The sequence below is a fragment of the Pelodiscus sinensis genome, chromosome 2 (assembly GCF_049634645.1).
Source record: "Pelodiscus sinensis isolate JC-2024 chromosome 2, ASM4963464v1, whole genome shotgun sequence".
In the NCBI taxonomy this organism is placed as follows: Eukaryota; Metazoa; Chordata; order Testudines; family Trionychidae; genus Pelodiscus; species Pelodiscus sinensis.
This window is the reverse complement of record NC_134712.1, coordinates 81,326,290-81,353,233: the sequence shown is the minus strand read 5'-3', so window position 1 is coordinate 81,353,233 and position 26,944 is coordinate 81,326,290. Positions and strand designations below refer to the sequence as shown.

The 26,944-nt window shown below is 41.0% G+C and overlaps 2 protein-coding genes across 5 annotated transcripts in view; one reads left to right on the top strand and one right to left on the bottom strand.

The window, feature by feature from the left end:
- LPIN2 (lipin 2) overlaps positions 1-7,171 on the top strand; it is a 91,331-nt gene extending 84,160 nt beyond the window's left edge. For all 4 annotated transcript variants that reach the window (XM_006139030.4, XM_006139028.4, XM_006139027.4 and 1 more), the window contains exons 19-20: positions 653-756; positions 1,016-7,171. In XM_006139030.4, coding sequence (XP_006139092.2) covers positions 653-756; positions 1,016-1,160 — 249 coding nt within the window. In that variant the 3' untranslated portion in view covers positions 1,161-7,171. The remainder of the gene's footprint in view (positions 1-652; positions 757-1,015) is intronic.
- A 2,408-nt stretch (positions 7,172-9,579) lies between these two features.
- Positions 9,580-26,944, bottom strand: part of EMILIN2 (elastin microfibril interfacer 2) — a 58,518-nt gene continuing 41,153 nt past the window's right edge. Inside the window, exons 5-8 of the mRNA XM_006139031.4 lie at positions 22,614-23,072; positions 21,828-21,866; positions 12,356-12,490; positions 9,580-10,231 (exon numbers count right to left, since the gene is read on the bottom strand). Of these exons, the coding sequence (XP_006139093.1) occupies positions 9,894-10,231; positions 12,356-12,490; positions 21,828-21,866; positions 22,614-23,072 (971 nt within the window). The 3' untranslated portion in view covers positions 9,580-9,893. The remainder of the gene's footprint in view (positions 10,232-12,355; positions 12,491-21,827; positions 21,867-22,613; positions 23,073-26,944) is intronic.

Genomic DNA, 26,944 nt, shown 5'->3' with positions numbered 1-26,944 from the left:
TTCCCTTTTACAGCCCTCTCCTAAAACACACTTCAGGCATATGCCATTCTACTGGTTTTGGTTGGAACTACACGTATTAGTGAAGTTGCTCATGTGTAAATGCTCTGATCCTTTGGTGTTTCTAAAGTGGTGTTTGCCACTGTATCAGAGAACCAAACGTTATTAATTCCATAGCAACTCTAAGAAGAAACATTCTTCTTCCACACAATTTTCATTTTCCTCTCCTCTCCTCTCGTCTTCAGTGATGTAGGTGCTGAGTCCTGAATTAGCCAGGAAGGGATGGGCCCCAATAGTATTTATTGCTTTTCCATTCCAGAAATGGAATAGGCCATAAACAAAATTATTCTTGGGTGAAGGGGGGGTACTAGGACCTGGGAACAAATCTTACTTCCCAGACTCTGACCAGAAATTCATCTTATTTTCTGCTGTATAGTCTAACCCTTTCTGTGCTATCTGAGGTTTATAACTTTTAAATGTGTGATGCTTTTCATGTCTTTTTTTTATTTTTGAAGAGACACATTTTAGTTACTTCAATATGCTTTTAAATCTATCTTCATGTTGTTTCTGTGAAGTTTTTTTCTGTTGTGCAGTGCTCACATAAGGGAATCTAAAAGTAGAGTAATAACTTCCTTCTGCCCCACTGTTCCTGTAGGATGTGTATGCCTACACGCAAGTGGGAGTCCCTGACTGCAGAATATTTACAGTGAACCCCAAAGGTGAACTGATCCAGGAACAGACAAAGGGAAACAAATCCTCGTAAGACCACTTTTATTATTTCAAATAATCAGAAGTGGGGGGTGGGTTGAGTTGAGCTTCAAGTAACCATGATGCTATAATACGAAATCATAAGGAATTGTGTGAAATCCTGCCTACTTCAGTCTCAGATATTTACTGAAATTTATTTAGAAATAAAATTTAAACTAACAAAATAAAGTGGAAAGTAACTTTTGGAGAAACACTTTTGGCACAACAGTGACTAGATTGTGAAATAACCATCTTTTTTTTTTTAATATAGGTATTTCAGGCTAAGTGAGCTTGTGGAACATGTGTTCCCATTGCTTAATAAGGAACAGAGTTCTGCTTTTCTGTTCCCGGAATTCAGTTCCTTCTGCTTTTGGCGAAAACCATTTCCTGAAGTGAACATGGAAGACCTAGTCTGAACAGCTCTACTTACCTGGAGATGGGATTTCGTATCCAGACATTCAATTTCAGTATGAAGAGAGAGAGCTCTGGAGATGCTAATTTTATACATTGGTACCACGAGTCTTACTAGAGACAATACTTTTAAGTCTATGGGTTTGGCACAAACAAAATGCAAAGTTTCTGTATCTTTGTCCTTTGACTTTAAGGTATTTGAGATCAGCTTATGTTATCGCAGCAGGGCTAAAGCACTAGATGACAACACAAGTGTGGACTTCCTGCTGCGTCTTTGCCTTTCCATAGATATCAAACTCACCTTAAATATTGACTTTTTATATATTAATGTCCTTAATATTTTTTTATAAAATAAGCCAAAAAGTGCATGGAAGCTGCCAAATAGTCAGCCACGTTATAGACGAATGTTCAAATTGGTAATTGGGCCATTTTAAAAAGAGCAACTTTCTGAAACAACTATGGCTCCATATTTCGTAAACAAAATATAGAAAATGCTTTGTCTTTAGTGTTTGACAGGTTGTTAATGGTCAAAGTTGCATCTTAAATGTAAATAGTTTTGTCACATGTACAATTAGAATGTGCTTGTACAGCACAGTGCTGCTCATGTTAACTCTGCTTTGTAAATTTTCCTAAACATTCAGTGATTTGACCATTTTACAGGCTTATTGCTTAACCTCCTTTTAAATCAATTCTGTCTTGAGAAGTTTCAGTATACCTTTTGATTCTTGAATGACTTTTGTTATTCCCAACTGCCACCTTCCATGTCAATTTTCAATCCAGAGGAAGTTTAGTAAAAGCTTACTCTAAGAGGTGGGAAGTAGGTGTTTTTCATGGCATTGAAATGCATATATCTATGCACAGTGTGTAGGCCAGTAGATTATATTCAGAGAGTTGTCACTGAAGAAAATTTATGTATTTAATTTTTTAATTGAATCTACTGCAGGACTTTCCAGAATTGTGTTTAAGGGTTTTCAGTTGTTGAAGGAAGTACAGTAGAGCAATGAGTGCTACCTGTAAGGCTTGTGTTCTGAATGCTGTCTTGCAAAGCCAACAGAATTGTCAGGTAAATGACCAAGCATTGCTATGTGACCGTGCCTTGGCTTCAGGCCAGCTCCTGTAACTATGCTAACTGCCTCACAGGCCTAATACTGCCAATTCCAAAAGCAGCTTGCCTGCGATCTTCACTGGGTATCCAAAAAATTCTTGAAAGGCAAAGTCTTCCTAGAAAGGGTATTGTATAAAGCTGGAGAGAGAAATTCTGTTCTATGCTAGGGCTGTGAATGGTTTACCTGTTCCAGTTAACTGGTAAGGAGGAACAGCTCCCCACTTACCACAATTAACCAATTAAACAGGATTTTATATGCCTATTCTGTGCCTCTTAGAACTGCAGAGTATGAGAGGATATTCATCATAGGCTGTCAGTGAAAACAGGTTTTGTAAATTTTTATAAAGAATTTGTCAGTCTGAGAATTCTCAATGTGAGGCTCTAGGTACTAGCTCCAGTAAACTGGAAAATAAGATTCACTGAATATTTTTGGATCAGCATCTCATTTGAAGTAAATTATTTTTTAATGAACAGCTCACAGCAGCTGGAATTATAAGCAAGGAGCTGAAGTTGCAAAGGGGACCTGGCTCTTTTGTGAAGGCTGAGATGAAGAAAAGGGGTGAGTTAAATCAGTGGTAACTTACCTGTTCATGCTGTGCCATGTAAATAAATTAATTAAATGGCACCTTCATTAGAGTATGTCTTTTTCGGTATGCTAATGATGATTTCCACTTAGCAGTTCCCCAGATCAAACATTTACTTAGTGGTTAAGTAGATTAGACTGCATTTTTTTTTAATGATCCAAACAAATGTCTGAAGATGTAGTATGTAAGTTAGTATTTGCAGCAGCTATAATTGTATAAGGATTACTCAATCAGGAATCTCAGTCTTTGTCTTTAATGGAAGCAGTACTGTGCTGCAAATGCTGTTAGAGAAAAGTAATGCTATTGCTCGTTTATTATTTCACAGGGTTCAGGACTGAATGTGGCCTCTTTTATAGATCATTGCACAGAGCAAAGGCTTAGGAACCCTAGTCCTTATAAAACCTCTGTATCTGTTTTTTCTTGCTTGCTTTCTTTTAATAGGGAAAAGCATTTTTCACAAAGGATAATATTTTCATACATTGCTTTGAAAATCAATGAGATACGGTCTAAGTGGAAAAAAATCCCCTCAATGATGCAGTCTTTTTAAAAAAAAAAAAAAAAAAAATTCCATAAAAGGACTAGAGCTGTATATCCTAGATTAACTCTTCTGTGGTAGCCAGAATTTCCTTCAGTGGGTTAAGCCAAGGGCACCAGAGACTGAGCTAAATACAGTTTTGTTTGCTTTTTAAAAAAGCACTTAATGAAAAACTTAAAACATCCTGATGAAATTCCAGATTGGGCAGAATGCAAAAATATTTCTACACTTTGGCTGTAAATGACTTGGCTATTTTTATCTTAACCTAGGTTTTCATTCTGTCTACAGTTGAACAACATGCAGTGATGAATTCTGTGCACTTTAAGGTCGGTCAGGGCAAAATCAACATAGAACTTGATTTAAATAAACCGTATAGGGTCAAATGTCTCCTTTTAAGCACCAGTAATTTAAATTAGTGAGAGCACTTGAGTTTATGTTGCAGTTTTGGGGTGAAATTTTGGCATTTAGGGATTTCCAAAAAGCTGCTGAAAAAATGTTGTCCTTCCATTTTGTGATGGTTATAATTCTGCTATACAGTTTTTGATACAATGCAAAAGTTTTCTTGAGTCTTCCTGATAAGCAAATGAGTTTTTTATTTGAAACCAACTTAGTCTGAGTAGAGCTCCAAATGTATGTTAATGTCACTTGAGAAGTCCATTTCAGAGACTGAACTTCGGTGTTCTATGCATACCATTGCATACATACTTACAGAAGTAAAATATCCAGTATTCCGAACACCTTCAAAAAAGACATCTCATTAGAACTGTCAAATGGTAGGTTTCTGCTACAGTATTACAATATGACGTGGATATATTAGAATTGTACATTAGTCTGCTGCCTTTAGCTTAGTGAAGGTAGATGGTTTGAAAATAATGTGCTAAACCTATTTCAAATCAGCAGAACTTAAATCATTCTTTCTGTGAAAGAGAGGAGCTGTAAATTGTGTGCATGCACATGCACATGCATGTATTTTTGAAGATGCAGATCCCCTTTGCATTGGAACAGTGTTTGATACCATAAACTTCCACAGTATTTCTCTGGGGATAAGAAAGTAACACTGCAGTTCAGATCTGGTCAGTCTATTGGACACTGTCCATTTCTATAGTAATTATCATTTAAGCACTTGTATATATAAACATTTCTGGACTTTTTTTTTTTTTTTTTTTTTTTTACTTTCATGTGTTTAAGCTTGTACTTCAAAAATATGGCGCTTTTAATCTTTTTTTAATGTAGAAGTGCAGGTGTGATGTGGGATCATGTATTCTTAGCCTCTTGACATCATTATGCTGTTTTTTAGAACATAAGTCTTCAACTGGCAAAGTCTTAACACTTAAATCAACTAAATTACATAAGTTTGAATCATTCTGGCCAATTGTAAACCAAAAGGATTATATATTTGACATTGTATTCAAGTCTGCTAGAAATAGATTCCTCTACATTGGTTTAAAAATAAGCAACTGAATTACAACTTCATTACAAATCATTAGAAGACTGGGTTGAATTTTATATGCCTTTGAATGTAATTTTTGCCTAAGAAAGCTGTTTCCTATGTTAAATCCTGCTGAGTAGGATGAAATTCTGCTTCATTTTTTTTAAAGTGTTAATTATTTCCAGATGAAAGCTGCATTTTTGTTTAAGGTACGGGTCAGGAAAACTAATATTTTTCCTATTTCATTATTAAATTGAGAATATGTGAAATAGTTGATAAACAACACAATCACTAATAAGTAAGTGTTACATTGTCAACTCTGTGAATATGCCAGTACAGCAGTCTTTGGGTAAATAACCCACACTTTGGTGCAGTGTTTATTGATGTTAAAAACAATGTTACCACAATAAACAAACTTAAAGAGTTTTCTGCCATTTGTTCTTTGGAAAACTATAAGTACTAAGGATTTATGTAAATCATCCTTTTGCATTTTAGATTGAATCAGGCTTCTCTTCTGAAAACATGCATGTAAAAAAAAGCAGGAAGAAAAACAAAATATTCTTTTGGAATATCTCCCAAGGGCTGATGTCAGTGTTCAGTTCTGTTCCATGTATTGATAAGTAATCTTGAGTACTAATACTGATCACATGTTACATACAGTCTACTAAGGAAGTTTACTTATGCTAGTTGCTTGATATTTCCTCTGAGTTACTTTTTTACTGAATCCAATGGATTGTCATGAATAGAGTAATTTTCTAATGTGGGAAAGTAGTGTGTTGTATACAGAAATACTCTGAAAAGTCAAAAGGCACAAACTTATTTGTCTATGTGTAAATGAATGTGTTCCTCTTCCCCTCCCCCCCACAACCATCAAGCACACATTTTCTTCTTATGCAGAGCTCTTTAGCTGGGTCCTAGACCATCTCAAAACTGCTTGTGGGGGCTCTATTACAGCAGATATGGTACCATGTCCTGTCAGCCTTCCTGTTGTATTCTATTTACATTGCCCAAATGTAGTACTTTAAAGTAACAGAGAATTGTGGTTACTTGCATGGCTAAAAAGTAGCATTAAATGTGGGGTTGCCCATAATATTTACTTCAAGTGGCAGAAATAATCTGTCTCCCCATTAGCTGTAGGATTCCAGACAAGACGGATAAACATGTGTCTTGGTATGACAAACCCTATAGTTTAGCAGACGTAGATGCACAGTTTAGCAGACATCTAAGTCTCTGTGTCAACTTCTATTACCATCAGTGCTCTAAGTAAGAGAGCAACTGTGGTACTACTAGATTTGGAAGATCGTAAGTTGTAAAAAGGTACACAATGGATTTTTTTTACTGTGAAAAATCAGGCCTATCCAAGGCTGTAGGATTACTGAAGTTTGTCAGATTGCCTTCTCTGAATCAGTGGCTACACTCAAGTGTTTGTCCTCAGCGCTGGTGTGGGATTACTGTTCTACATGTGCATTAATTTGAACTGTATAGAGAATGAGCAATCTGATCAAAAGCACCAAATGAACTGACTGTCTAGCTAAAAAAATGCATCTTGTAGCAAAGACCCCCATAAAATCCAAAATATTTCAAACTAGATGGCTTAAAACCCAGATGGAAATTATGAGAGACTGGTTTGCTATTTATCATTCCGTTTAAAATACGAAACTTACAGTTCTATGCAGCAAGGTTGCTTTGGATACCTCCTGTATGATCTCTAAACTACCACTGATTCATTAGATAAAAAGCTTTTTATTTTAAGAGAGCTTGCCTATCAACTGAGCTTCCCTGAGCACTCAACTCACATTGTTTCCATGGGTCATTTCTAGAACCACCTCCAATTTTCTAACACTTAAGTCACACATAACTTGGAGCCAATTTCTTAAAGCACAGTCTTCGGGGAGGAGTGTAAGAAAGCAAAGAAGCAAGAGACGTCATAAGTTAGGAGAAACTAGGTGTAAAGAGCTTCTGTTATGACAACAACAGTAACCATCATTGTATGGAAATTACTGTCAGGAACACTATCCTTACTCTCACAGGGCTTGGGAGACAAGCCAATCCTCGCCTACAGGCAAACCCGTCAACCTCAAAGCAAATTCTTTCCAGCAACCACACATCACACCCCAGGCTACAGCTACACTGCTGTTTTTTTGTGGAAGAGGTTTTGCCAATAAAAAGCCCCATGGAAACAGGGCCATTTGTCAGAAAAAAACCTTTTTCGCAAGATCCCTTATTCCTCAAAAATAGCAGTTTACAGGATTTTGCGAAAAAGGGTCTCCACAGGGCTTTTTATTGGCAAATCCTCTTCCAGAAAAAAGAATTGGAAGATATGCAAATGAGAGCACAATTTGCATATCCTCTTTCGGGGGGGGGGGGGGGGGAGGAAGTGTAGCTGTAACATCAGAATTCATTCAGGAACCTACCCCTGCAATAAACCCCATTGCCAACTCTGTTTACACATCTATACAAGATTGTGTGTGTTCCTCCTCTCTCTGTTTTTAGCTGGTTATGTCCCTCTGGGATGTCATATTTTAAATGTTTATATATATATTGTTTTGGTTTTTTTGTAAGCCACCTTGAATATTTTAAATTGAAAGGTGGGGTAAAAATATTTAAATAAAGTGATGCCATCCCAGGTTCATACAACTAACTGCACAGCCTCTAATATAATATATGCCAGCAATGCCCTTCTGCCATGCATATTGGCCAAACTGACCAGTTTCTACAACAGAGGATTAATGGACAGAAGTCAGATATTCAAAATGGTAACGTACAAAAACTTGTAAGGGAACATTTTTAACCTGCCTGGACACTTATTAATGGACTTAAAAGTAGCCATTCCTCTACAAAGGAATTTTACAAGCCAACTAGAGGGAGAGTGCAGAATTGACCTTCATATGCAAATCTAACAGTCTCCCTTTGTTTGGACAAAGACTTGAATTGGTTAACATAACACCAGATTTCCTTACATCAGTGGTCTCCTACCTTTTTAAGCACAAGATCACTTTTTGAATGTCAGTCCAGGATCTACCTCTGCCATACCCCTTCGCTGTGGCCCTGCCCTCCTAACTCTGTGAAGATGGTGTACAGGAGAGGCTGCTTTTGTGCAAAATCTTACCAGTCTAGACGCAGCCTAAGACTCTGGGCAGCAGCAGTAAGGCAGTGCAGGGAGGGGCAGCTGAAGTGCCAGCACTTAATAGCCTCCCAGCCAGACCAGTTAGGATCACCTGTCAGAGACTCCAAGATCTACCAGTAGATCCTGATCTACTGGTTAATGTAAGGCAGTGGTCACCAAACAAACACCCTGCTGACCTCAAAAGCACTTGCAGCCCATTCAATTAGCCTCATTAGCACCAGGATTACAATTGACAGGTAATTCTCCCCCCTCACTCTGAGGGTCCCCCTTTTTTTCCTCCACTTTAAGATAATCTGAAGTGGGTTTTGCCCACGAAAGTTCAGGATACAGTGAGTGTTTGTGTGTATATAAGGTGCCACAGGCCTACTCATTTGTAAAAGTTGTTTGTTAAAGTAAAAGCTAAGTTTACAAAGAAGCTTCGACTCAGAATTCTACTACAGTGTAAAAGTTTCTTCTGTAGCTGATGCATTAGGTTCTCAAACTGATCCTGAAAGGTGAGCTCATTCTGTTTCTAAACAATGAGCTAAAGACTTCCCCCCCAATACAACTCTAAACTTCTATTCCAAAGCTACCAGTTCAGCTGTAACAAGATGTTGACTAGATAAATATTTATCATACCTTGTCACAGGTTCTTAGCTTCTAACAGAATTGAATTCATACAGAGTAATTTCTATTGATGAATCTGGAACAGCTAAGTTCAAATATTTATATACCACTTTCATAAATAACTCTATATAGAGGAAGACTATTACAATCATCAATTGATAGATTTTACAAAATTTCAGCATGTCCCCACTCAGATGTTTATAGATTCCGCCGCGCCCCTTCCCCCCCTTCCCCCCCCCCGGCACAAAAAAGGATCAAAATCTACCAGATTTAATGAGCTAAAAGATGACAACCCCACTCTTGTCTAAAAGTTTCACAGATGCTACAAGTAATGCGGTTACTAAAACTGAAGAAAAAGTTTACTCTGTTATTTGACAGTACACTAGTTAGCATTGGCAACTTATTTTTTCTTATTTGTAAAACCTCTGAAAATTTAGCACAAGGAAATATTTTTGAAAGGTATTTAGTCCATTTCCAATTTAATGAACCTTTTCTAACAGAGCACAGACAATTTCCAATTCTGAGTTAAGCGCTCACTGGGAGGGAAAGGTGAGGTTTGTTCTCAAAATGTTTTGTCTTAAGTTTTCACAGCCTGTCTCAGAGGAAGCTTCTATTCACTTGTCTTCCTTTTTACTCTATCAGCAGAAAATGACGCAGTTCTGTGTCAAGTTCCTAATTCAGAGCCAAGTTTTCCTTTTACATATGTTTCCAGTTGAATACAACGTGCCTGATATATTTTGCAACAGAGGGTGGAGTTTGCCCTTTGGACAGACAAAATATAATATACTTTTTGCCTGACTATTCCATAATTCCCTTAAGATACTTTTTCTTGTAAAGGAAGGCTTTTGACCTAAAGAGTAGCCATTAGATACTAAACAACTGATCTGAGCAGAGATCAGGTGATTCCTATATTATCACTTTCTTTTTGCACTAGTTTAAACATGAAAGTAGCAAGCCACTAAACCTGTAGAGAACAAAATAAATGTGGGATTCCAAATGACCAGTTTATGGAACTGACTGAGACACTAGTGGAAAAAATGGAAATTGGCAAATTGTTTACTCAGTAGTAATGTGAGAGCAAATCAGAGCTCTGCCAACACAGACTAGATACAAATTTACTGTTTGACATCATTTCTACTACGTGGCCCTCAGGGGAGGGAGTTAAATTGACTGTTGTAGACATGCCTGTTATAGTGCTAGTATTTAGAAGTCTTGTGGGGAGGAGGAAGAGTAAAAAAAAATTAAACCCACCACAACAAATCAAATATATAAAATGAATATATTAGGCTTCAAATTTTATTACATTCAATTTCTTCTGAAAATCTTACCCTTCTCTTCTCTTCACGGGGAATCTAGACATGAGATATGGAAGGATAAAGAAGAACTCCACTAAATGTGGAGTACATTTCATCAGAGTCTGTGTAGGCCAATTTCCCCCCAGTAACTACAATGTTTACTTCATCTCCTGCTTTTAGATGAAGAACAAGGTGGAATGTTCCAGCACTACCACAGGTTTGTTTTCCTGATTGTGGTTTGTGATACTCAAGCAGTTCTCTTCTATAGCCAGCGGTGTGAAGCTGAGCAACACTTGCATTGGCAACAGATAGCACTGCTTCTACGTATTCATCCCTTTCAGGAGCAAGAACAGCAGTGATCAGATAGCGCCCTTCATAGGGAGATGTGAAGATGCCTGCAAAGACACTTAATTTTACTGACTGGAAACTCTCAAATGCAGTAATAATAACAAATTCATTTTAAAACTACAGCGTTATTCACTTCCTCATACTCAGACATCTGAGTAAGTACTGCCAAGGAAGGAAAATAAGGGCCCATTTAATACAGAAATGTTACCGTCCCCATGCTATATCAGATGTATTTCATGGGCTGATAAAAGGAAATTATTTGCCCTAATCCATCTCACTTTGCGACTGCAGATAGAAAGGAATAAATGCCCCTTTGTGAAAAACCTCACTCTGCTTTCCAATTTAAATGTGGTGATGGAGGCCTGATGGCACTGCACCTCTGACATGCAGAAAGTTCAATCACATACTCATGTCTGCTGCTAGCAGCAAAGCCTTTGCCTGTATGTGGAACTATTCCAGAATAGGTTTATTCAGACCATTTAACACCTAAAAAATTGAAAATGAAGTCAAGCTAGAGAATTGTAGCTAGCACCCCACCTTTGAGATGAAGGGCACAGCTCATGCACTTCATGATTCCTGTGGCAATTACAAATGTCCTGAAGGTTTCAAAAGAGGAAGGCAGATAATGGAATGACTCAACTACTCCTGTGGCAAAGGGGAACGCTCCTTTACTGCTTCTCCCCAAGCTGGGAAAAGGCTTTGGGATTCAGCCACTCGTAGGCACAAGGAGCATACTGAGACCTGCCTCCAGTTAGTACCTTAATTTTTCAAGATCCTTCAGTCTCCACATTCCTATAAGCACTCCTACATCTAGGGGAGCTAAGGAGTAGTAGCTGAGGAACAAGCTACCTGTGCCTAGGGAACTCCTTCATATGCCCCCAAAAGGGGCCTTCAATCATGTCACCTTTACTATGACCAATAGGTCTAACAAAGGACATTTACTAACCAAAAACATTGTCAACTGGGAACTAAGGCCTTGTATCCTTCCAGAATACAAGCTGGTACGCAAACACATCTCTAAACAGAGAGAAAACTGGAAATGAACAATCATTCCTCCCATGCTCTTAACTCTTCTCCCTCTCTCCCCTCCCCCCATCACTGCTGTGAGGAGTTGGGGGGCTGTGATCGGGTTCTGTCATGACCTCAATGCTGCATTTTCTAGTATTTGTGTTCAGTTTTTTTGTTTACATTTTCTGCTGCCAACTTCCATGTGCTGGAAGGATACAAAGGCGCCAATGTTCCCTCTATGTGTGGAATGAATTATGTTATGTGCATCAGTATTGATTAACAGGCATGTGCACCACCTGCAGAAACAAAAAGCCATGATTTAAAAATATCTTATAAGTTACTATAGAGATAATTACTCCAGCCAGAATACATCAGGCATTTTAAAACTCACTACTCAAAGAATTAAATTTAAACTAAGAGAAATAATTATGAAATGCACAAACCAATCAAAAACTTCAAACAACAACACTTTGAAAAAATAAAATTAGAGAGAATATGTGCACATTGCAGGAAGCACCTAGAAGTAACATAACAATACATGTATTCAGAGGTAGATATGAGAGAGAGAGACACAGACATCTGCTGTCCCTTTGAAGTAGATCAGCACTCACCACTAGCCTGACGTCTGCTTGTTCAGACACAGCAGCAGCCTCCAGCAAGCTCTGTCATGTCCCCATCCTCTGCCATGCGGGAATGAGATACTTGGGCCAGGGGGAAAGGGAGGACAAGACACCCTGATATCAGCACCACTCTCCTGTTTCCCACTCTGCACAACAAGCAGGAGGCTCCCAAGAGCAGCTGGCCAAGGGCTCCCAGGCAGAGAGGCAGAAGAAGTGTGGCAGCAGGAGGAAGGGCGCCTGAAGAGCACAGCACTAAAACCCCTGGGTAGCCACACAGCTTACAGGGAAGTTAGCAAGGCTCTGCTAAGCAGCCTGAATTCCCTGTAACAAAGCCACCTTGGCAATGCATAAATACTTTAACTTAAATTTGGGTTATCAAACTCCTGTGTTGGTAATTTTAACCAAGGTGGGGTCTGATTTATCTCATAGAACTACTTGTTTTGTTTCTCCAGCACAAGCACCCTGGCAACATTCAAGATAATATAATAATATATGCCATGATATTGCCCAGCCAACTTCCCAGCTCCCCCTTTTGGCTGTTACCTGTGTTAGGATTATAGTAGTCTCCATCATTCACAAGTACTTTGTTAAAATGGACCACACCCACATCATTGGGGAAAGGCTTCTGAGTAAGACCAGCTGAAAAAGACACCAGGGAGGTGGCAGCAGCAGAAGGTCCTAGAATGGGAAAGAGAACAGAATCCAGACAGTCAGCATAAAGATGTCACCTTTTACTCTTGGGGCTTATAGCAGAGTTAGCTTCTTGTCTTGCACACACATTGTTTTCTGTCACTTTGGAGAGGCTGGCAGGAGTGCCATTGGGTCATTTTCCAATTGTCTCAGCACAAAAGGATTGGTAGCCATAATGTTTCCTTTCATAGCTTAACCTACCCAGGAGCAGCAGAGGAACCTGACAACTGGGTTCACCTACCAGGCTTTTCTTTATCACATGCTTCTCTTGAGAGAAGATCTGCAGGGGGGATGCCCTACAATGCCATGAAGGTGTTGTCAGACTTCACTGGGGCCAGGATTTCAGCCCAGGTGTTTCATGCTGCTTTCCAGGCTCTCTTCTTTTGCCACCGATTGCTCCTGCCTCGATAATCCCTGCCAACTGTGTGCTATACTCTTCCTCAACTGGGGTTTTCTCATAGCCAGCCTCCTGCCTTATTCCCTCTGGTTCACCTTCCTAGCTCTCTCCTTCAGTCAGTGATAATGCCCCTGCTCCTTTGCATTTGTGCTTCCACTCAGAAGATCATTTTCCACTACTGGACCAGCACAACAGCACTAAAAAAAAAAATCCATCAGATTTTACAGCTGAAACTGCTTCCAATTGTCATATTGCCCTAATACAGCTTCTCCGAGCTTCATCTACCGGATACAAAAGAGAAATAGGAAAAGACAACTCCTCTGGAGTTTTGGTAGGGAAGGAGAAGATGATGGGAAGAGAGTAGGTGGAAAGTCCATCATGGCCCTCCCAGCAGTATTTGTAGTGATAAAACTAAGGGCACCACCTTACACCATAACCTCTCAATACAGTTCTTCCCCACAAGTTTAAAGCTATTTTCTCTGAGTTTCAGATCTGAAAACTCAAGTGTCTCAAATAAAATCATGTTGCATTGCGAAACTACAGAAATAGAAAGAAAAGCATAAATAGATAACACACATACTTTATTGCTTGCCAATAGCCAAGCAGTATGGTTTGTTAGCCACATGAAAGAACGTTCTTTGCTCAGTTAATGTTCCTTATTACTCCTGCCAATTCAATTAGACTCCTCCAGGGCTAATTACACCTTATATAGAAATGAGTATGTTGATGCAGTTCGTATGCTGAGGAGCCATAAGAAAGATGAGTTAAAATATTGGGGTGACCTACGTTAACAGGCTCATGTGCAGAGAGAGTGTAAACCCGCTGCCCTGCCACACACACACACACTCACACTCACACTCACACTCACACTCACACTCACACTCACACTCACACTCCTTCATAATCCTCCTCCGTGGGGCCAATCCTGGCCAGTCTGGGAAAGGCAGGGGTGGTGCATTGCCGCAGCCTCCCCTCCCTATGCTCTGGCCAGCCAGGGGAAGCCTGGGACTGATTCTTCCCTTCCTCCCCCAGGAGAGAGGCTGGGGGCACCCCTCCCACAGTTCACACTCCTCCCAGACAGAAATTTGTGCATACAGGCCTGATTAGCTTAATTCTACTTACACCTATCTCTAGCTGCAACTCTGGTGGCATTCCTCTCTTCTGGCTTTTCAGCATGTAAGTCACAAGACCTTATGATTCCTCAAGACTCAATGGGCTGTATTCAGAGATGAAAAATCCCACAACCACACATTATACTTCACACACATCTTGCCCTCCCCCCAAGGAAAAGATAAGAGAAAGAATCAAGAGTGGCATGTAATGCCCTCTTCTGGGATGCTAACCACCCAGCCCCGCCCCTTCCACATGAGCACCCCATTCCTGCAGCCGGAAGAGCCTCAGACCAGACAGGTCCCTGACACTGCCACCCCTACAGCCGAAGGAGCAGGATTAACCTCATGAATTCTTATCGGTTACTCAACCATTCTATAGTCGCTTCACTCTCAGGGAGCTCCCTGCCACTCTGCGCTGCTACATAAGAACAGCCATACTGGATTAGACCAAAGGTCCATCTATCCCAATAGCCTGTCTTCCGATAGTGGCCAATGCCAGATGCCCCAGAGGGCATAAACACAACAGGGAATCTTCAAGCTTTTCCTCTCCTGTCACCCATTCCAAGCCTCTGACACCATTCCTACCCATCCTGGCTAATAGTCATTGATGGACCTAACCTCCATGAATGTATCTAGTTCTTTCTTGAACCCTGTTAAACTCCTGGTCTTCACAACCTCCTCTGGCAAGGAGTTCCACAGGCCAAATGTGCACTGTGTGGAGAAAATACTTTGTTTTAAATCTGCTCCCTATTAATTTAATTTGGTGACCCGTAGTTCTTATGTTATGGGAGCAAATAAATAACTTTTCCTTATTCACTTTTTCCACAGCAGCCATGATTTCCAGTGGGGTGCCAGGTGAGAGCTGATCCACGAGGGAAGCCAATTTAAAAACCAGCTCCCCTCTTGGACTGGCTGCCTGTAGCCCCATACTGCTGCCTTTTGTACAGAGGCAGCAGCGCAGGGTGACAGCAACCTCTGTCCGGGGAAGTGCTGAGCTCCTGGACCCGGCATGAACCGGAACTAAACTGGGCTGCCTGCCTGCCTGGCTCCTAATACACTTTAAATTCAGAACTGCAGTGGGGGTAGGATCCAGACCTGGCATGAGCCAGGACTGTGCGGGCTGCTGGCCAGTCTGCTAAAAAACTTATAGGCAGGGAAGAGAGAGAATGCATGTAGTCTATAACATTAACCGATAAGCATTTGCAGTTAATCGACTACACTATTACATCCCTCAGTCACACCATGGGAAAAGTTCTTGCGTCTTCCCAAAGAACCTGAGCTTAATAATAATCATCAAAAACTTCCCCCATACAAATTGCCCAAACCCACAACTGCACCAAGGAAGGCTTAGCCCATGTTAGCCTATTATACCTGCCATCTCCCCACTTCCCCCCCCCAGAAAGAATGAACCACATGTGACTTATGTTCATCACACTGCTTCAGGCTCTGGCAGGCACTCCGATACTGCTGTGATGAGGACTGTACAAGAACATGCATAGAACAGTATAGAAAAGGAAGCATAGGTTTATAATTTACACATCAGTCAGCGTGTGAGAGCCGAAGGAGGTAACTCACTTCTAGGACCCACCAACTGAAAAGAAGGATAAACTTACATATAAATACAACAAGGAGTGCTGTGGCACCTTAGAGATTAACTAATTTAATTGAGAATAAGCTTTTGTGGGCTGGAGCCCACTTCATCAAATGCATATCATAGACTCTCTAAGGCTTTGTCTATACTATACCCCTTTTAGTAACACAGCTGTGTTGCTAAAAGTCAAGCAGTGTAAATGATGTTTACACCTGGCAGACAAAATACTTCCACTCCTTACAAGCAGGTTTGTGTTGTCCACAGAAGAGACCTCCTGCCAACAATGAGCCATTTACATTGCCACTTGCCACAGCAAAAAGTGTGTCCTTCAGGGGAATCTTTTTCTAAGCACCAATGGGTGACAACATTTTGTTCAATGGACAGTGTAGACAAAGCATTAGAGCCACCTCTGAAATTGCCACTAAGTAAATCTAGGGACTTGTCTGCAGGAGTTTGGCAAAAAGTGCCAGAGGGATGTTATATTAATGTGAACTAGGTGCCTTTTAGGTTGTGCCAGTAGGATTTACCCAGAGCAGTTAGAGCACAGGATATTAGTGTGCTTTACAAATCATACTGCTTTGCTGGTGCCATGTGACAAGTCATAAACAGTATGAGAGGGAAATAAGTGGATCTATGCTGCTTTACCCCATCTGAAGTCAATTAAAGTATATTGATTTATATCAAGTAAGGGTCTGACTCTGAGATGAGTCTGGGTAGTGGGTTTTTGTTTGTTTTTAACTCTTGCCACTAAACTCTGGCCAAGAATAACACTCTCGCTGCTTAGTTTCATGATGTTTTTCCCCTGGATCTGTTAGTAACATTGCCCTGCACCTTGTCCTTTATGTTCCTCCAAATCCCACCTCTGAATTCAAAGTGACAGAATGCTCACTTTAGTCCCCTTGCATTCCTGTGTCCCTTACTCGATTCCTCTTCAGATATCACATAGCTAGACATCAGTCAATATCAGCAATTCTTAAACCATCTTTGCAACAGACATTTGTGAACTGAGTTCTTCCTCCAAGCCTAACAAGTAAACACCAACAGAAAATAGAGCCCTGATCCAAAGTGGGATGTCCGTCACGATGACAATATTTAATAGTAAGTATTAAGATAATAAATGTCACAGACTTCTACCAAAGTACTCTAAAACTTGCCTTTCGAGTAGGGATGTTAAAATATATTTATTTAGGTAAATGTGTAGCTGCTGAAAATTTCAGGGTTTACATGCATGGAGGGATGGTGGCTGCTCCCCAGGAGCTGGTGCACACAGGGAGCCAGCTTTTAAGCTGATTTCCCCTTCTCCCTCCTCTCCCATGCAGTGTGGGGGGTTGCGGGTGGGCAGATAGCTCCCCTAGAGCTTAAAATCAGCTCCCACCAGCATCCCCAGGCTCATTGGTTAACCATGTACATGTTTACACGTTCACATCACTACTTTCAAGACAATTTGGAGAAGTTCATGATAGCTAGGTATTAGACAAGAATGAACAATTCAGAATCAAGCTAATATTTGATACAGAAATATCTGAATGTTTTATTTATATATTCAGAAGGATAAAAGATGTTCATCATCAATTTACCCACTGACTCTGCTGCATCTACACTTTGGATACAGTTTCTTTTTTAAAGGAACCATCAACTTTCAGTAAAACCCTAGTATGAGTAGGTAATCCTCACAAATTGCAATAATGAAGACTGTGGAGAGGGACGCATGGGAGGAAATGAGAAGATCAAAGGCACAGGACTGAATGAGAAGATCAAAGTCCTGTTCTTGGCTCCGTCCTTGACTTGCTATGTGATTTAGATAATGTCTCTCATCAATTCCCAGTCCTATTCGTCATGTCCTGTCTCTGAAATTCTCTCAACCCTTAGTGAGCAAAAATTCTAAGAAAATTATTCCAGATTCCATAAAATTCTAATGTGTCGTTTTTATCTGCTGTTGCTATTCCTTTCAACATTGATTTTCAACTAAATTTGTTCTGTCTAAAGAAAGTTTAGGAGGCTCGACTTTGATCCTATCAATTAACTTTTGTCAGCTCCCCTGCCCATAAAATAGAGCTAACAATTGCTTACCTCAAAAGCAAACTATAAGATTTAATTCATTAACATCTGTAAAATGCTTAAAGAACTTTGGATAAGTAGTGCTACCTAAGTACAAAGTACATTATCTTCTTGGGTTTTATTTTTATTGAACTCCAGGCGAACTTGAACTTTATCCATTACTTGTATGTTAATGGACATTTTTGAACTTGAAGAGGTTAGATGAAATTCTACGATACAGAAAATATATAAATTTTCATTCAAGAAGAGGATCAGACAGTCCAGGGGACTGGAACAGAACCATCAACTCTGCACTTACAACACTTGCAAAACTGAAAGAGCAGAAGTTAAGAGAGTGCTGATTGGGCTAGTCTAATAATCTAAATCTCAGCCTTGAAATAAACAATTATTCTGAGAAACATACAGCCAAACACAAGAAGGGCCAGTTCAGCCCTATGTTCTCTTGAGATATAAACTTGGTACATAAAATTGAATGGATGTGGGCTTTTGGATGAAAAATTAAAAAGGGAGGTGCTCCTCTGCACGGCTGTTAAAGATTTGATGACACCTTGGAGTAAAAGCCTTTGCCAGTGTCTTCAACCTAAATGTCTCCTTCCCCAGCCATTGCACAGAGTGCTAAGTGCTCTGCTCCAGAGGTGGCTGCCTTTCAGTGATGTTTGTATAAATATGCTACAGTACTAACTGCCAGAGCGCATCCTCCACTCATAAATGATCAATAGCTCCAGTGACATTTGCTGATGATCTACACCAAGGTATTTATCCCATGTTCATCACTATGTTACATGAGTACGTCTGATATCTGAGTTTGAGAGGCACTTTCAGATGGAGGCTGTTACATATGGAGTGTGTATATAATAAAAACACTACTGTTATTTTCAGTTTTTACTAATTATAGTCTAGGGCAATTGAGAAAAAGTGTAGAGATTTAGCAAAGGAAATCTTTGCTACATTTTCCTCCTTAGCTAATAGATAAAGCTATGTGGGTGGTGTCTATTTCCTTTAATATATTTCCTGACTGTAGATAATAGCTACCATCATAAAACATTGGTTTTGTATCTCAACATCTTTAACGTTTGAAGCACATTATACAGTTATGTTTCATATAGTTTTACCATAAACTAGTGAAAACACTGTGGTCTATAAAATGCAAAATACTGGTACAAAGGAGAAAAAAACATTGTGAGAAGAGAGTCTTAATATATAAGTCTATACATTTAACATGGCTTTTGTTGACACCAAGATAAATAATTTTTCTTTATTTATTTTCCCTTTCCAGAACCCTAACCTATTGCTTCTTGTGGGTGTGGGAACACTTCCCAAACATAAAACCTCCTCTAAAACTACTTTAAGTTTCTAATTAGTTTTAACCTGGAGATTATAGCATGAACTCTTACAATTGTCTTCATGTCAGTTCCCAGACCAATGCATCATGCCTTGTCTCTGCAATTTTCTAAGCCCCAGCAAACAAAGTCCTAAAGAAAAGTCTTCAGATGCCATACAATTCTAATGTTTCATTTTTATTTGTTGTTGACGTTTCTTCACACAAGAATTCAATTAAATCATTCTCTATAAAGAGACTGTAGGAGGACCCACTTTGATCCTGGATTACAATATTAATTGCTAAGATATAGAAAGGGCTAAATTGAAATTTATTTTTTAACATCGCAAGGAAGAGATTGTAGGGTAGTCAGATCACCTAGCAAACTAATATTTGGGCTAATTAAACTAATAAATTCTGTTCATATATTGAAAGGATTTAAACGTTTTGTAATACAAATGTCTTGGTATACAGAAAGTTCAACAGTTCAAATAAACTAAGCTAGTAAATTACCTTTTAATGTTGATGACACCAAGTGACACCCTGGCTCCACTGAAGTCAATGAGAAAATTTACATTGCCTTCAGTGGAGTTGGGATTTCTCTCAAGGAGAGGGGCAGCTCCCTTTCTAGCTAACGGGGGAGTGCACTGGATTTTGTAAAGTAGGCTGAAAGGTGACAATTTAGGTAATTAAGGACTCCCTCCTCCATACCATAATTGCCATAGTTTCTGATTTGTTAAATGAACCAAATCAAATACAAATTTAGATTTTGTAAAAACAAAGCTTTTACAAAATTTAAAGCCAGTAGAAATATCAAATGCTCCCACATAGTGCTTGGAACACGGACATGGAACACTGAGATCTGTAAGTTAAAATGCATATGAACAAAGTGAAACTGGTTTCATTAACTTTCATTGTTTGAAAGGAAAGATAAATAAAAAAAACCCAACAAAAAACAAAGTGTATAAGAAATAAAAAGTAAATTGGATTTTTGTAGCTCTTAATTTAACAATCTAAGTAACAGATAAGCAATATACAGGCAGTCCCCGGGTTATGTACAAGATAGGGACTGTAGGTTTGTTCTTAAGTTGAATTTGTATGTAAGTCGGAACTGGTACATATTGTAGGGGAAACTCTAGCCAAACGTTTCTCCAGAGCTCAGTTTTATTCTCCCACATCTCACTTCCCTCAGTCCTTTATTCTCAAGCTGAGGTGTCTGCTGAGAAAAGCTGCTCTGCATCTCCCTGGTCTGCTGGGGAGGGGGGGGGGGCGCTAGCTTCGCGTCTCCCTGGTCTGCTGGGGGGAAGCAGCTAGTGCGGGGTTGCCTCACTCAGTTTGTAAGTAGGGATCTGATTTAAGTCGGATCCATGTAACCCGGGGACTGCCTGTACTTGTTTACAATAGGATAATTTAATCAACAACAGTGTTGCAAACTGAGCTTTGTGACATTTGGTGTTTTTCTTAAAGCTTCATCTTCTAGAATCATATGATTATGTAAGTATCTTAGGTTTTCATTTGAAAAGGAAAATATAAGTTATTAGCCCTAGTAGTTGCAGGGGGAAAAAGTATGAAAAAATTAGCCCTTAAAGGCTCAAAAATTAAAAAGGTAAATAAAAAAGAACCTCCAAATTACTATTTTTTAAAATCTGATTTTTACCACGTGCATGAAACCAGGGACTCATTATGTTTGAACACTTGGAGTTGGCAGGATGGTGTTTGAGCAGGCCTGGGCAAAATACCTTCCATGGGCTGGATCCAGCCTGCCAAGCCACCAGATCTGGCCCATGGACACAGCAGGGAGCCTCAGGAAGACTCCCTGCTTGCCCCTCGCCCCCTCCTCCAACACTGCTCAGAAAAGTGGCTTCCACAGCAGTTTCTCTCTCTCAGCTGTGAGCCAGAGGGGAGTGGTGCTTCACGCACTGCTCCCGCTCCTAGCACAATCCCACTGGCCAATTTTCAGCCAAGGAGAGATGCCTGCTTGAAGAACAGGCAGCAGGTGAGGCACCATTCCCCAACTTCCCCTCAGGCTCTTATTCCTAACGCACATGACCCCTGCAGCCTGAGCAGAGGAGTGGCAGGCAGGGAAGCTGCCTGAGAAATGTGCTGGGTTGCTGGCCAGCAGTCATGTAGGTAAGTTTCCCAGCCAGAAGCTGCCTGTGGCACCCCAGCCCCTCCCTCCCTACCACTCTTGCTCCTCTAAGCCCCACATAAGTCAAAACTTCTGTTCCCCTCCTAACCCGTAACCCCTTCCAGTCCTTGCACCCCAGTTCAGTGCCCCAGGTCATAACTGACTCATTCACCCAAACTCCCTCCCAGACCCCACATCCTCTCCTGCACCCCAATCCCTTACCCCAAGCTCTCTTCTGCACCCAACCTCCATCCCAGACCCTGCACCTCCTCCATTAATAGCATGGAAGTGTACAGCCATGGACCACTTTCCAAAATCTTGGAGTGGTTCCCCATCAAAAATTATTACCCAGCCGTGTTAGAGTCACTTTAAAGTTAATGCTAAATCCTGAAAATGACCTATAACTTTCATGTAGTTCTTTCAGTAGTGACCTTCCAAACACTGAAAGAACAAATTAAATGTGTGTTGTGCCACTTTCTCCATTATCTTCTCATACTCCACATGCCCTGAATATCCTCTCAGCCACAACATGAGTGCTAGTGTGAATAAGAAGGGGAGAAAACTATCATCCCTGGTGGTTTCTAGTATAATGAGGTCAAAAGTGACGCAATGCCCTAAAAGAATCCACATTTTTGCCCCTCAATTGCACCCTGCTAGAATTTTCCATTAATGAAATAAGTGAATAGTTGTGCAAACAATTTCTAGGTAACAAGTGAATTACCTTGTGAGTCTGTAGAAGGTGGAGAAGATTTTGGATATCCTAAAAAACAAAGGAAGTTATGTTACACAGTGACTAACAGTGTAAATATCACAAAAGTTTACCAAATAGCAACTCATTTCTACAAGTGCACTGTATCAGATGGCAGAAACTTGTATCACTAAAACTGTTATGCAGTAGTAGCCATAGCAAACAGGATCACATTCCCCATTACAATGCATCCATTCTGTTGTATGTACTTTGGCAAAACAGGTTATTTTAAGCTACCTTAGTGATGCTTAGTTTCGCAGCTGAGGACTACACAGCACCTGTATAGGATTATACTTGGTGCAACTTTGGCCAAGGAGGCAAAGTTGACTTGAGGCCTTCTTTATGTCTCTCCTGGTGAATGCCAGCAAGGGGCAAAACAGACAGCATGCAAATTAAATCAGCCAAAGACTCATCTAATAGAATAGCTCACATATATGCCAGTTATGCTTCATTTCATACCCTACAGAGGACTGGAAAAGTATATCACACTCCAGTTCTGCCACCTTTTCATCTCATAGCCAGCCCCAATATGCCCTCGGCAAGCTACGGCAGCTTAAATGTTATCTTATGTGGAGAATAACAGGCTCGCTCGTGGATGGTGATAGCACCGCTTGTCTTATTTATTGATGAAAGACCCTGCTAGTCTATAACCTTAGTAGAGCTATGTGTTGTTCTATACTTTAATATATGTCCAGTAACACTGGCTTTGGGATTGAATATTATAAAGCAAGCACGTGGATAACAAGTCTGTTTTCTCACCTGGTGCTCCCGCATATCCTTCTGCTATGGGCATGCTATACTGACCATCTATGCCTTTCGGTCGTCCACTTCCTGACATTACAGCTTTGCCAGGAGGACCAGCCTGTCCTGTCTCCATAATGATCCCAGTTGATCCAGTGTCTGAACCGGGTAATGATGGTTGTAGGGGAGTTCTGGGTTGTGGTGGCTGAAGAGGAATGCTTTGTCGTGGTGGTTGTATTACTATTCTTGGCTGTGGTGGTTGTATTACTATTCTTGGCTGTGGTGGATGCAGCGGTATTCCTGACTGTGGTGGCTGTAGTGGTGTTCTCGGCTCTGATGAATGTACAGATGTTTCTGGTGGCGGTGGCTGGAGGGGAGTTCTCGGCTGTTTCGGCTGAAGGGGGGTTCTCGGCTGCGTCAGCTGGTGGGAGTTATTTTCTTGTGGTATCCGCAGTGGTATTCTTGGTTGTTTTTCAGCTAAGTATTGTAAACAGAGAAAAGTCAAATATCATCCATCTGAGTAAATTCATAAAACCCATTAAATTTATACTTAGATAAAACAAACATTTTAAAATAAACTGTGAGCTTTAGTTTCTTTCCTTTCTGAAGATGGAATAATATAAAACTCAAGATTCTTCTGTTTTAAAAAGAATCATGACACTGAAGGCAGATCCATGGTTACAATTTACTGAAAAAAATCTTCACTGTTTGGAAGGATCATTGTTAAATTACTTTTCTAGTAGATAGCCAATGTACTATGTGATATCAGTGCCAGATAGCTTATAATTGTGTAGCTGTTCAAATCCCTTTTGATAGGGCTTACAACATATTCATAAAGAATTTAGTCCCAACTGAATCTTAGAAATGTAATGTCTTCCTGAAAGTGAATGTGCATTCTTTGCACAAAAGATTAATTTTTATACAGATTTAAAAGATAGGAAGGGTGCTAGAAAGTTTCTTTGAACAAAAGGCTCTAACTTCCAGTCCCTGCTTTCAATAAAAACCTGCCTTGTTTATTTCAAGATGGTCCATCTCTATTTAAAATTAACCACAAGTTAACTGTTATTATTTATGCAAGTTTTACTTGTTAAAATCCTTGGACGTCAGTAAAATTACTCATGACTAACACTGGTGTCATTGAGATAAGAATCAGGCCCATTAACTACACTGCATGTCAATGTATGGTGAGCTTCTATATCCTTCGCTAACATTGTTATACAAAAATATCTCTAATGTCTCAAAAGCAAGGACACTCAAGTTAAGAATAATCATTAACACTGCATATTGGGTAACATTTTCAAAAGGTCCTAAATTTTTTATGAGCCTAAGACTCACTGAAAGTAATTGAGATTCATGCTCCGTGGTCGCTTAGAGTGGGTGATATGTCTATATGGGTTGGACCTCCCTGGTCTGGCACCCTTGGGACCTAACCGGTCCTGGATGAGGGATTTTGCTGCACAAGGGGATATTATTTCTGCCCCTCCCCTCTCTAGCTTCCCCCCACCCCCCGCTTGCAGGCTCCTCTGCCCCCCATCCTCCCTTGCCTGCCACACCGCACAGTCCAGCTGGGGCATGCCACCCAGCCCTACTGCAGCGTGTCAGGCAGCCCCAGGTCCTGCCGAGGCTCCTGGCTCTGCTGGGCAGCCCCATTGCAACACTGTGGCTACATTGGCTGGCTACACTGGTAATTACAATGGATAATGTGTGGGTGAAATGTAAAAATTTTGTCTAACTAAATTGGAGGTTGCAAATGTAGACTCCAGCTGTCTGAATGACTCACAAGGCCTTTTACTTTGAGGGGGGGAGGGGAGTAATCTCTACCACAAATTCAGACTTTGGTGAACTGCCTCAGTAGGTTAAAAATCAAGCACAGGTGTCATTTGGTTAGGAATAAATTAAACACTTGCAGTTCACTTTGCTGTTACAAAAGTCTTTAAAGTTTCATGATAAAAGCAAAATATTTTAACATGAATCAGTACAAAGTGTATATTCCATTCTTTAATCCTGTCTCTTGTGGACTGAATTACTTAGGTAACTTTCGGCAAAACCTTGTGGTGTCTAGTTCTTTATCTTTCTCCTCTTGTTGCAGTTTTAGAACTTAGTCTCATTCTAAAAACTCCACCTAGAAGGGCCAGGAGTTTTTCATTGGGAGCTATCATGTGAAGCACATGCTATGAGAGCATTGAGTTTTTTTAGATTAGCCTTTCAAAATAGTGGAAGACCATAGGTAATTGAGATGGAGAACAAGGCATAAACCACCTAAGATAAGAGTAAAGATGCAGGATTTCTCATTACAATTAATGTCACATTTGCAGTGCAAACTTCTTACCAAAACAGTCTTAAAACAACACTTGTATGTGTCCGAGACAGAACATCAGAAATGGCTGCCCGTCGCAGGGAGCCATAGCCTGTAATACCTCTGAGGCTGGTATAGGGGGCTCTGTCTGTGAGGTGGAGTGTTTTCCAAATAAGGGCATGTAAATTAATAATCTTCCCCTGCTCGCTCCACCCATTGCAGTGAAAGATCAGCCAATGGGCTGACTGGTGCTCAGGCCTGCTACTCCACCCACTGCAGCAAAAACCAACCTATGGGGTGATAAGTTCACAGGCAATAAAACAGGCAGGCAGCCCCTCTCTCACTGGGGATTCGCATTGAGTGAACGCCTGGCCTGATCACCCAGACGCCTTGCACCCCCCGCTCTTGAGTCTTACTGAGCGTACTCCGAGTTGGTCGACCCGAGTGGAGACAGTTTATGAGTGTGTGACCGGTACTTGTGTTCCTGCTGTCTCCAGAACTGGTATAACACCCCCCCCCCCACCATCATCCCTATCCTAATTGATTTTTTAGTTGTCCTTATTGCTTGCCAAGTGACAGTGGCTAAAAAGTTACTAAGTTAGTTTATAAATAGTTGTGGTTTAGGTTTTTTACTGTTTCCTTGTATAAAGTTGTGTAAATAATCAGCCCTATGGACAATACCAGTGTTAATTCAACTGTTCCTAACCCCTGGGCAGTTATTGGAAATTATTGTGATTTAGAAAAGCCTCAGGGAATTGTTTTGTGTTGTCTGGCAATCTGTTTAATTTTTGTTCTGATGATTGTCTGGCGCCATCAAAATAAAATCAGTTTGTGCTTTTTGAAACTCCCAGTTGTGGTCTCGTCCTTTCCAGCATCCCTTCGAACCTCGTGTATTACGGGGACTGACAGTATGTTCCAGTGTATTTATCAGAGATTCAGGACTATAGACAGTATATTTCAATGTGCGATGAGGATTTGATCACACTAGCCACAAACTCTTCCCATTTTCCATAATGGTCTAAACCCGTGGTCCCCAACACGGTGCCCACAGGTGCATTTGTGTGCGCCCGCCAAGTGCTCAGGGCTGGCCTGGCGCCGGGCACGTGGCGCATGCGCAGTGCCGGAGCCGGCCCTGGGCACATGGCGTACGGTGAGCGCCGGCCCCGGGAGTGTCGTGGATTGGCCACCCGCGCTCTGGGCATGCGGCACTTGGGGGGGGAGCGCCGGCCCCGGGCACGTGGCTATGGGGGGGCTGCCCCCTGGTGCCCGGTGGGCGAACGGCCACCTCTAATGCCGTGGTCCCCAACACGGTGCACCGGCAGGGGACGCCGGCGCTTGGCGGGGGGAGAGCGCCGGCCCCGGGTGCGTGGTGTTTGCAGGGGGCGCCGGCTTCGGGCGCGCGGTGCTTGGCGGGGGGAGAGCGCCGGCCCCGGGCGCGCGGTGCTTGGAGGGGGCACCGTCCCCGGGCGCGCGGCTATGGGGGGGCCGTCCCCGGGCACGCAAGTGTCCCCGCCCCCTGGCATCCGGCGGGCGAACGGCCACGCCCCCTGGCGCCCGGCAACCTCTAATAGTTGGGGACCACTGGTCTAAACCATGGAATTACACTTACTTCACTATTCAAATGAAAATTAAAAAAATAGCAAATAACCACCAACATTAAGTCAGTTTTACAAACACGTTAACAAACTAAAATTGTTTAGTTTGGATAGTCATATATTTGAAAATATCCGCATATACCACCCTATTTTGGAAAAAAACTCATATGCCCACCAATGTGAATGTTAGTTGAGAGGCATCACTTTTACAATTCAGGCAGTTTTCACATGCCTTTTTGACCTCCTGTACTGAATTACATCATATCATGGCATTGTGCTTTAAAATCATTAAAGATAACAAAGAAGCCAGCATATTTTTAGACTGAACATGTGTTACTAATCTAAAGAGCGGAGGCAAAATTCCCTGGTATAACCCCACTCAAGTTATAGTGCAAAATTAGGGATGATTTTGACCAAATCAACTAGTATTGTGTTGAATAGCACATGAAAGAGAAGTA